The sequence below is a fragment of the Ovis aries genome, chromosome 17 (genome assembly GCF_016772045.2).
Source record: "Ovis aries strain OAR_USU_Benz2616 breed Rambouillet chromosome 17, ARS-UI_Ramb_v3.0, whole genome shotgun sequence".
NCBI classification, from domain to species: domain Eukaryota; kingdom Metazoa; phylum Chordata; class Mammalia; order Artiodactyla; family Bovidae; genus Ovis; species Ovis aries.
Window position 1 is genome coordinate 55,104,437 of NC_056070.1, and position 11,276 is coordinate 55,115,712.

The 11,276-nt window shown below is 50.7% G+C and overlaps 1 protein-coding gene across 4 annotated transcripts in view; it reads left to right on the forward strand.

Annotated features, from left to right (window-relative positions):
- CUX2 (cut like homeobox 2) overlaps positions 1 to 11,276 on the forward strand; it is a 275,147-nt gene that overhangs the window by 249,523 nt on the left and 14,348 nt on the right. For 3 of the 4 annotated variants that reach the window (XM_042234612.2, XM_042234615.2, XM_060401164.1), the window contains 6 exons: positions 3,365 to 3,556; positions 3,657 to 3,715; positions 4,407 to 4,455; positions 4,528 to 4,648; positions 5,671 to 6,345; positions 7,284 to 7,385. In XM_042234612.2, coding sequence (XP_042090546.1) covers positions 3,365 to 3,556; positions 3,657 to 3,715; positions 4,407 to 4,455; positions 4,528 to 4,648; positions 5,671 to 6,345; positions 7,284 to 7,385 — 1,198 coding nt within the window. The remainder of the gene's footprint in view (positions 1 to 3,364; positions 3,557 to 3,656; positions 3,716 to 4,406; positions 4,456 to 4,527; positions 4,649 to 5,670; positions 6,346 to 7,283; positions 7,386 to 11,276) is intronic. The other variant, XM_042234614.2, reaches the window with a different exon arrangement.

Sequence of the window (11,276 nt, forward strand, 5' to 3'; positions counted from 1 at the left end):
GAGTTGGACCTGACTGAGCAACTTCCCTTTCACTTTTCACTTTCATGCATTGGAGAAGGAAATGGCAACCCACTCCAGTGTTCTTGCCTGGAGAATCCCAGGGATGGGGGAGCCTGGTGGGCTGCCATCTCTGGGGTCGCACAGTCGGACACAACTGAAGTGACTTAGCAACAGCAGCAGAGAGGCCATGGGGCTTGGTGCTGGTGGCAGATTAGGGTGAGGAAGGAACCACCCTAATGTGACTTGTGGGTGCAAGCTCTCAGGTCTAATCCTGTGGTTCCCCTGGGAACGTCCCCCCCTGGGGTGGGACCTGGGCCTAATTTAGAAACCCAAACCTTTGTCTGTGCTGTTCTACGGCCAGGAACACCCTATCACTACCAATTCCTCATCCAAGTGACTACTTCTGTTTTTTATTCCTTTTTAACAAATGTTTTATTGAAGTATAACATCCACAAGGGAAAATGTGCATATGTGTATACAGCATTTGGAATTTTTCAAATTTTAACACACCCTTTAACCAGCATCCAGATCAACAAGTAAAACATTTCAGCACCTGGAAGCCTCCCTTGTGCCCCCATCCAGGTGCCCCTTCCCCGGGGGAGCTCCTCTCCAGACTTCTAACAGCACACATGGGTTTTGCCTGTTTTGAAACCTGATATTTTCTTTCCTTAGGAAATCTTCTTTCTTTTTTAATTTTTAAATTATGAAAGTATGATAACATTGACAGGAGACTTGGAAAATACAAGACAGAGTTACATATAGCTCCACTATATATTACAGTTTTTTTTTAAGTAGATGAATTAAGATTTTTAGTTAGAGTTTCAATATCAAACTCTCAAACATTGATAGAATGAAAGCAGAAAGTGGAAGCATACAGTAGACCTGAAAAGCACTATAAACCAATACAACATACTTAAGATTTATACAGTTTTCACACAACAGCAGGATACAAATTCTATTCAAGTTCCTGTAGACTATAAACCAAGAGACACAGGAAAATATCCAGGGACATAAAGTGCAAAAATTTCATCATCTAAAGGTATTGAAATCATACAGAGTCTGTTCTCTTATCACTGTGGCATTATGTTAGAAATCAATATCAAAAGGTATTTGAAAATAACCCTCATATTTTCAAGTGCAATGTGACATTTACCAAGAGAGATCTTTGACTTAGCCATTGAAAGCCTCAGTAAAATTAAAAGACTGAAAAAACACAGAGGGTGATGGCAGAGAAGAAAGCATTTAAATGAGAAATGGATAGCAAAATGAGAAATTAATATCAGAGACTTTTTAAAAGCTCTGTGTATTTAGAAATTGAGATGTCCACTTTTAAATGATGGGTGTTGATACCTGACCTTAATAGAATCACACACACACTTCGGTATCTGGCTTCTTTGGGTCCGTGTTGTAGCTGGGAGAGTTATCCATGCTGTGTTACAAGTCGCGTAGATTATTCATTTCTGTTGCTGTCGAGTGTTCCATTGTCTGAGTATTCCACAACCTGTCCGTCCATTTTCTGGGGGTTTCCAGTTTGGTGCTGTTGCAGAGAAGGCTGCTGTGAACACGCATGTCCGCTGTCTTGGTGCACAAGTCCCTGCATTTCTCCTGCATGTGTTCCAGTGACTGAAAGCGCCGGGCTTAGGGCACCACATGTTCACCTGTAGTAGCTTGGTTGTTGTTGGTTGCCCCATCGTGTCTGACTCTTTGCGACCCCTTGTGCTGCAGCACGCCCGGCCTCCCTGTCCCTCACCGTCTCCCTAAGTTTGCCCAAGTTCATGTCCATTGCTTCAGTGATGCCATCCAGCTGTCTCATCCTCTGATGCCCTCTTCTCCTGTCCTCAATCTTTCCCAGCACCAGGGACTTTTTCAGTGAGTCAGCTGTTTGCTTCAGATGACCAAAATACTGGAGTTTCAGCTTCAGCATCAGTCCTTCCAACGAGTATTCAGGGTTGATTTCCCTTAAGATTGACTGGTTTGATCTCCTTGCAGTCCAGGGAACTCTCAGGAGTCTCCTCCAACACCACAGTTCGAAGGCATCAATTCTCTCTCAGTGCTCCACCTTCTTTATGGTCCAGCTATCACAACTGTACGTGCCCACTGGGAGGATCATAGCCTTCACTATATGGACCTTTGTCGGCGGAGTGATGTCTCTGCTTTCCAACACACTATCTAGGTTTGTCATAGCTTTCCTGCCAAGAAGCAAACGTCTTCTGATTGCACGGCTGCAGTCACCATCCACAGTGATTTTAGAGCTCAAGAAAAGGAAATCTGTCACTATTTGCACCCTTTCCCCTTCTATTTGCCATGAAGTAATGGGGCCAGATGCCATGATCTTAGTTTTTTTAATATTCAGTTTTAAGCCAGCTCTTTCTCTCTTCTCCTTCACCCTCAACAAGAGGCTTAGTTCCTCTTTGCTTTCTGTCATTAGAGTGGTCTCATCTGCATATATGAGGTTGTTGATGTTTCTCCCATCTATCTGGATTCCAGCTTGTAACTCATCCAGCCTAACATTTCTTATGATCTGCTCAGCATATAGATTAAACAAACAGGGTGACAGCAGATAGCCCTGTCGTACTCCTTTCTTGATCTTGAACCAATCAGTTGTTCCATACAGGGTTCTACCTGTTGCTTCTTGACCCACATACAGGTTTCTCAGGAGACAGATAAGATAATCTGGTATTCTCATCTCTTTAAGAGCTTTCCACATTTTATTATGAGCCACACAGTCAACGTCTTTGGCATAGTTGATGAAGCAGAGTTGGATGTTTCTCTGGAACTCCCTAGCTTTCTCTGTGATCCAGCGTATGTTGGCAATTTGATCTCTGGTTCCCGTTCCTTTTCAAAACCTAGCTTGGACATCTGGAAGTTCTTGGTTCGCATAATGCTGAATCCTAGCATGCAAGATTTTAAGCATGACCTTACTAGCATGGGAGATGCGTGCAGTTGTCCAGTGGTTAGCACGTTCTTTAGTGCTACCCTTCTTGGGAACTGGGATGAGGATTGACCTTTTCCAGTCCTGTGGCCACTGCTGGGTCTTCCAGACTTGCTGACATACTGAATGCAGCACCTTGATGGATGTTCAGTAGATGCTGCCAAGCAGTCTTCCAAATCACTAACTTGTTCTTGAACTTCATTGCTGCTTAGACATACCTTCCTCCAAATCACTTCCTCTGAGCAGTACTTCTTCCTCCTAATTTCATTTCAAGAAGAGAGGGACAGACATACAGGCACGTGGGACCAGCTAGGCAAGTGGGAAGGGCCTGATTTGGGGTAGGGGGGACTGAATCACTCTGGGGGAGCACAGCAGTCCTGCAGCCCCCTGCCCCACCCCTCCTGGCCCCTCCAAGCCCCTCTTTGTGCCCAGGATAAGGTGAACTTCGCGCTGTGCTCGGGCCCTCGGCTGGAGGCTGCCCTGGCCTCCAAGGACCGGGAGATCCTGCGGCTGCTGAAGGATGTGCAGCATCTCCAGAGCTCCCTGCAGGAGCTGGAGGAGACCTCCGCCCACCAGATTGCAGACCTGGAGCGGCAGCTCACCGCCAAGTCTGAGGCCATCGAGGTAGGTCTCGCAGGAGGAGGCGGGCAGACGGGAGACAGGGAGGGCATCCCCCAGCAGAAGGACGTGGACCAGCCTCCCCCATCTTTGTTTGATCTTCTAGAAGCTAGAAGAGAAGCTCCAGGCGCAGTCTGACTATGAAGAAATTAAAACAGAGCTGAGGTATTGTGTTGGGTGAGGCCCACTGCCAGGCCCTCTTCCCTGGCAGGAGGCTGCCTGGGAAGATTGCCAGGGGCCCTCAGCAGAGCTCATCATCTTCCTCCCTTCCACCAGATCCCGCTTTGTGGTACCCTGTCTCCTGTCCACTGGCACCCTGGCTATCATGCCCAGTCCTTTGTCATCAAGAGCTGCCTCTGGGGAAACAGCCTTGTTGTTGCTATTGCAGGGCGGAGGTGGAGCAGGGGGAGGAGTGAAAGTGGAAGTTAGTTGCACAGTTGTGTCCAACTCTTCGAAACCCCATGGACTATATAGCCCACCAGGCTCCTCTGTCCATGGGATTCTCCAAGCAAGAATACTGGAGTGGGTTGCCATTTCCTTCTCCAGGGGATCTTCCTGACCCAGGGATAGAACCTGGGTCTCCTGCATTGCAGGCAGATTCTTTACCAGCTGAGCCACTGTGGGGCAGGGGGTAATGCCTTAATAGACCAGCTCAAGCTGCACCCCTCCAGGGGGAGTAGACCATTTCACAAGCCACTGCTTCGGGCCTGTTGTCCACTGAGTCCCATGCTGTGTGAGACCCAGGGGTGCGGTGGGTGCTCTCGGGAAGAGGAGCAGGTGGCGTGCCTCTCACGAGGCCTCGCCCCGGCCTGAGGACCCGGCTGGCCTCACGCTCTGTCTGCACTTTCTCCGGCAGCATCCTGAAAGCCATGAAACTAGCCTCCAACACCTGCAGCCTCCCCCAGGTGAGGGTCCCCACCACCGTCCCTCCCGGGCAGGCTGCCCTCAAGAGCTCTGCGCCAGCCATGCCCTCTCAGCCCTGCTTCTTGTCTCCTCAGGGCATGGCCAAGCCCGAAGACTCACTGCTCCTGGCAAAGGAGGCCTTTTTCCCTGCGCAGAAATTCCTCCTGGAAAAGCCTGGTCTTTTGGCCAGCCCTGGTAGGGGAAGCGGGATGCTCTCGGGGCTGAGGGGCTGGGGTGGGAGCTGCCCGTGGGTCTCCGGCCTCCTCCACGCCCTCAGACCACTGCCTTTAACACAAAGGGCAGCAAGATGATGGGTAAAAGGCAGGCAGGTTGACTGAGCGCCTGCTGCGTGCCTGGGGCTGAGCTGGTGGCCGTCCATGGCTAAGCCAGCGGGCGACTGTCCCCTAAGGTGGGACACATGGAGACAGCCAGCTCACTCAGGCCCTCCCAAGGTCCCCGGGGGAATCCCTCATGCCCCAGCCTTCGTGAGCAGCAGGGAGAGGTCACAGGGCGTTCACACCAACCCTTACTGCAGACTGCTGGGAAAGGCCTGTCTCTCCCAGATCGCCCCTTCTCCCCACACAGTGGCCTCATGACCTTTCATCCACATGTATGTGCTGCCTCCATTTCCTCATCTGTGAAATGGGCAGTTACTGGCCCTAGTAGGTGCTGTGAGGGTAGATGCAAACCCAGACAAGCCGCACGGGGCGAGCACCTAGGACGTGGGCTGTCCTACTCCGGGATGGGGATCAACCCTCCCGGGCAAAGCGCTGGGCCCGTAACAGGTGCGCGGTTCATGCGCTTGGCGATGGGAGGGTCACCCCAGAACTGGAATCCGGCCCAGGCCTTGCAGAACGGGGACTAGGGAAGGGTGTGGGGAGTGTGCAGCAGAAACACCAGTGTCGGTGCCTCATGCTGTCGAACGCCTATAGCACTTCTCCCCTCCCCTCCTGCCCTCTGTCCGCTTCCTCTCCTTCCAAATCTCTCCCTTTTTGTGTGTCTCTCTGCCTCCCTCTCTCTCTCTCAACCTCTGTCGCTTCGCCTTTCACTCTGTCTCTGCCTATCTCTTTCTCCCATGTTATTTCTCTCCATCTGTCTGTCTCCCTATCTCTGTTTCTCTGTGTCTGTCTGCCTCTCTCTTCCCATCACTATCTACTTCTCTGTCTTTCTGTCTGTCTCTCCTCTCCTCTGTCTGTCTGTCTGTCTCGGTGTTCTAGAGGAGGACCCTTCGGAGGATGATTCCATCAAGGACTCTCTGGGCACGGAGCAGTCCTACCCGTCCCCTCCACAGCTCCCACCACCACCAGGGCCCGAAGACCCCCTGTCCCCCAGCCCAGGGCAGCCCTTGCTGGGCCCCAGCCTGGGCCCCGATGGCCCTCGGACTTTCTCGCTGTCCCCCTTCCCCAGCCTGGCTTCAGCGGAGAGACTGACAGGGGACACGCTGCTGTCCAAGCACATGATGGCCCCGACTGCCTTCAAGGGGGAAGCGGGCGGCCTGCTAGTGTTCCCCCCAGCCTTCTATGGCACCAAGCCCCCCACGGCCCCTGCTACCCCAGCCCCTGGCCCTGAGCCGCCCGGGGGTCCTGAGCCGGCAGAGGGGGCCGGGGGCGGCATGGCCACGGCAGGGGCTGGAGCAGAGGAGGAGCAGCTGGACACGGCAGAGATCGCCTTCCAGGTGAAGGAGCAGCTGCTCAAACACAACATTGGGCAGCGGGTGTTCGGCCACTACGTGCTGGGGCTGTCCCAGGGCTCGGTCAGCGAGATCCTGGCCCGGCCCAAGCCCTGGCGCAAGCTCACGGTGAAGGGCAAGGAGCCCTTCATCAAGATGAAGCACTTCCTGTCGGATGAGCAGAACGTGCTGGCCCTGAGGACCATCCAGGTGCGGCAGCGAGGTGGGTGCTGGCCGAGGGCCCGTCTGCAGAGCCGTCTCCCCGGGCCAGCCCCGGGCGTGGGGCTGCTGAGGGCTGAGAACACGGCTCACGGTTCAGAGCCTGAGTCTGCCACCTCCCAGCTGGGTGACCTGGGGCAAATGACTTTGCCTCTCTGTGCCTCAGTTTCCCGCCTCTGTAAAATGAGGGAAACCATCCTCAATCCCTCCCTCCTGGGGCTCCCTGTCCCATGCACCTGGCTGCTGCTGCGGTACAGTCCAGGCTGATAATGGTGGGGAAAGGCCAGGCCCCTGGGGCTGCCTTGGCAGATACCCCGTAAGCACTTCCAGGCCTCAGTTTACCCATGCATAAGATGACCGGGGCGACCCCCCCAACCTTGACAGACTCAGTGTTTAGAGTAATCCATGTGAAGGCCCCAAGTTTTGACCCCACAAACACCTGAGTTTGTGTCCAGCTCCGCCATTCATCTGCTTAGTGACCTCAGGCAGCTCTCTCTAGCTGCTCTGTGCCTGAGTTTCCCCATCTGTCAGGCTCCTAAAGAGAGTTAAATCAGCATAAAGCGGGTAATAACTCCTTGAGAATTGTTAGCTATTTTCTTTTCTTTCCTTTTTTTTGGCCACACCTTGGGGCATGTGGGATGTTAGTTCCCCCACCAGTGATCGAACCTGCGTCCTCTGCAGTGGAAGCACAGTCTTAACCATGGGACCACCAAGAAAGTCCCAAGATAATTGTTCACTTTGGTGGTGCCTGCCCGCATTGGGCTTTGTTGTTATTTCAAGCTGAAATCTCTTGTGCGTCCACAGTTTGTCACACAGACTCACCATCTGGCTCTCACTCTCCCAGCCCTGGGAGGAAGACACCAGCCTGTCACCCTGCCCAGCTCCAGGGACTGACCCGCAACATGCAGGTCCCCACAACAGACACCTCCTTTCCTCCCCCAGGCAGTATCACCCCAAGAATCCGCACGCCAGAGACCGGCTCGGATGACGCCATCAAGAGCATCCTAGAACAGGCCAAGAAGGAGATTGAGTCACAGAAGGGGGGTGAGTGTGGCCACAGCAGGTGAGGCCCGAGGCCTCCAGGGCCTGTCCTGAGCAGGAGGTGAGGCTGTGTCCACCCCAGAGGGGATTCCAAGCAGGTCTGAACCTCTTCCTTTTTCACAACCTGCAGACAAGTGAAATCTAGGCCTGGAAAGTACTAGATCCATTATCCGGTATGGGAGCTATAAGCCATTTAACTACAGTTAAGTGAAATTACGGAGAAGGCAATGGCACCCCACTCCAGTACTCTTGCCTGGAAAATCCCATGGATGGAGGAACCTGGTGGGCTGCAGTCCATGGGGTCGCTAAGAGTCGGACACAACTGAGTGACTTCACTTTGACTTTTCACTTTCATGCATTGGAGGAGGAAATGGCAACCCACTCCAGTGTTCTTGCCTGGAGAATCCCAGGGATGGGGGAGCCTGGTGGGCTGCTGTCTGTGGGGTCGCACAGAGTCGGACATGACTGAAGCGACTTGCAGCAGCAGCAGCAGCAGCAGCAGAGATATGAAAAGGACTTAATAAGATAGAAATAAAGCAACTGATACAGTACCTGGCAAGTAGTCAGTATTTTAAAAAACACCAGTTGTAACTGTTAAAGGCTCTGAGAAGTTCTGCAACTGAGAAACCTCTTTTTTTTTTTTTAATTTACCACCTTCACTAATTTTAAAAAAATTTATTATTTGGCTGAACCAGGTCTTCATTGTGGCACATGCGACTGTTTTTTTGTTTGTTTGTTTTAATATTTACTCTTTTTTAAAAACTTTTTATTTTGTATTGGGGTATAGCTGAATAAGTGTTGTGATAGTTCCAGGTAAACAGCAAAGGGACTCCATCATACATATACATATTTCCATTCTTCCCCAAACTCTCCTCCCATTCAGGCTGCCACATAACGTTGAGCAGAGTTCCCTATGCTATACAGTAGATCCTTGTTAGTTATCTGTTTTAAATATAGCTGTGTATATATGTCCATCCAAACTCCCTAATTATCCCTTCCCCCAGCACCAGGGATCAAACCTGGGTCCTCTGCATTTAGAATGTGGAATCTAAGCCACCAAACCACCAAGGAAGTCCCTAGAAACCTCTTTAACTAGATTAATTCTTCAGCTATAGAAAATTTTTGCTCTATTTTATATTCAACTGTATATTTGGAGGGAAATTATTTCAGCTTTTTTGGAAGGAGTGGTAAGCAGACATTCTTCACTGCCTTACCCCAAATCATTTGCCATCTTTTTTCTTGCTAACAAAACTCTAAGTTCAGGATTTGACCAAAGACCTGAGGCCACAGGGATCCTTCAAGAGGACCACATATTCATGTCACTATTTGAAATCCTTCCATGGCTCCCCATTACCCTCAGGTTAAAATCCTAATTCCCCAACAAGGGCTACAGGCCCTAGAATAGTCTTCAGACTCCTCCTGACCCCTCCATGCCTCTCACATGAATTGTTTTTGCTCATGACCACCCTCACTCCTGTTTCTGTGCCCCTAAGGCCATCTTCACCCCAGCCACCTTTCTGTCCAGCTCCTGCTCCTACTTTACAACTCATCTCAGAACTCATCTCCTCCAGGAAGCCCCGAGCCCCATCCTGGTGGATTGGACTCCACCCCTCCTCGGATCCCCCATAATGACCTGTATTGTTCGGTGCAATGGAGCCTGAGTGCCTTGGCTGCCAATTTTGCCTCAGCTATTTATTAAACAGTGTGACCTCTGGAAAATTACTTAGCCTCTCTGTGCCTTCATTTTCTCATCTTTAAAATAGCTGCAGTATTTGTATTCCCTTCTCAAGGCTGTGTGAGGATCAAATGACATCAGGCACGGCAAGCACTCAGCTGGGGTCTAGTATGTAGAAGGTGCCCCTGGAAAGTTAGCCGTCCTCATTACATTATCACTATGTCTCCACTGTTGCATTTATTCATGTTACAAATGACTCTGCTGATGTGGCTGTCCCTCCAAGTGGGGGATTCTTACAACCAGGGACCTATCACCTATCACATCCCTGCACCCAGCATAATGTAGTACAGCCAGTGTAGACCACAGCTGACTCAGAACTGGATGCCAGCTTCAGCACTCCCACTCTGTTTTACAGTATCTGCTCCCCCCTGGTGGTAACTTGGGGCAAGTGTCCCTATTCCCAAGTCTGCTGCTGGAAGCCACTAATTTCCCATGGACCCTGTTTTTCCTGGTCCCTGGAAAGGACAGAGAGAGGTTAACCCTGCTGGGATCCTGCTCTGCCCTACCCAGATAATCTGCTGAGCCCCAACTGTGTGCACGCTTAGTTATGTCTTCTTGGTCAATTCTGGTAGCAAAAGCGAGGCAGTCATTCAGTAAACATTAAATGCCTACTGTGTGCTGGACAGAGGTTACACATGTAGATGAGACGCAGTGTTGGGGTGAAAAGAACCATGAGAAACAGTATCGTCTAACTCTTCCACTAAACAGACAACTGAGGCCAAAGAGAGGGGACATACTCACAGTTATTCGGAGACCAGAGGAGAACACGGGCCTCCTGACTCCCTGCGCAGTGCTCTCCCACTGGGAGGTCTGCATCAAGGTAGCAAAGAAATTAAAAAGACATCACAGAGGGACACCTTTGCTCGAGTTGCCCAGGCAGGGGGTTTCCATTTAGGGTCTGAAAAGTTCAGCAAGAGGAAGAGTGCCAGGTTACCCCACGATGTCCCTCACAGAAGTGAAGACTAAGCAGAGAGCAATTAGCATCCCTCTGGGAAGGAAGTGAATATGGCTGACACTGACCTGGGAGCTCTGCTTTGGGGGATCAAAGGAAATATTCAGAGTGGGAATAAAAATGTATATACAAGCTATCTCTTTATTGTTGTTTCCAGCAGTGACAAAGTAGAAACCTAAGTGTCCAGCAGTGGAGGGCTTGATAGCTAAACCACAGAGTATTTCTTCAGTGGCATATGCAGCCATTAAAGATAGAAGAACTTCAAATCGTAGGAAAAAACACTCATGTTGATACTAAGTGGGAGCAAGCCAGGCCACACTGCCACGTATCAAGTGTGGCCATCCCATGCATGTAGTTAGAAAACAGATTGGAAGGGAAAACCTGGAAAATGTCATGTGATTACCACTGGGGGAAAGATCAGAGGGGATTTTCATTTTCATCTTAAGTTTTTGTGCATTGTTAGCTCTCCAGATAGACATGTATTTTTTTTTTTAACAGAGGGGGAGTTTTTGGCCATGCTTGCTCTCTGTTGCTTTGCGTGGGCTTTCTCTAGTTGTGGTGAGCAGGGGCTGCTCTTCATTGCAGTGGCTTCTCTTGTTGCGGAGCACAGGCTTGAGGGTGCTCAGGCTCAGTAGCTGTGCACTCGGGCTTCATTGCCCCACGGCATGTGGAGTCTTCCCAGACCAGGGTTCAAACCCGTGTTCCCCGTGTTGGCAGGCGGATTCTTACCCACTGCACCACCAGGGACGTTGGTTTTGTTTTGTGTTTTGAGGTAAAATTCACAGAACATGAATCTAACCATTTTAGAGTGACTAATTCAGTGGCATTTAGTGGCTTCACAGTGTTCTGCAGCCACTGTCTCTGTCTGGTTCCCAAACATCTTTATCCCCCAAAAGGAAACACTGCGCCCATGGCAGGCACTCCCCACGCCTCACCTCCCCTGAGCCCCAGGGAGGCCCCGGTCTGTTTTCTGTGTCTGTGGCTCTCCTTGTTCTGGATGTTTCATATGAGCGGAAACTGTCCAATAGGTGGCCTCTTGTGCCTGGCTTCTTTCACTTCACGTAATGTTTTCAAGTTTCCTCCATACGGTATCAGTGCTTCCTTCCTTTTATGACTGAATAGTATTCCATTGCTCTATTGCTTTTTAATTGGCAAAGCAATAGAAATTATTTTTAATGGAGCTATGAGGATCCACCGGGGTGCAGAC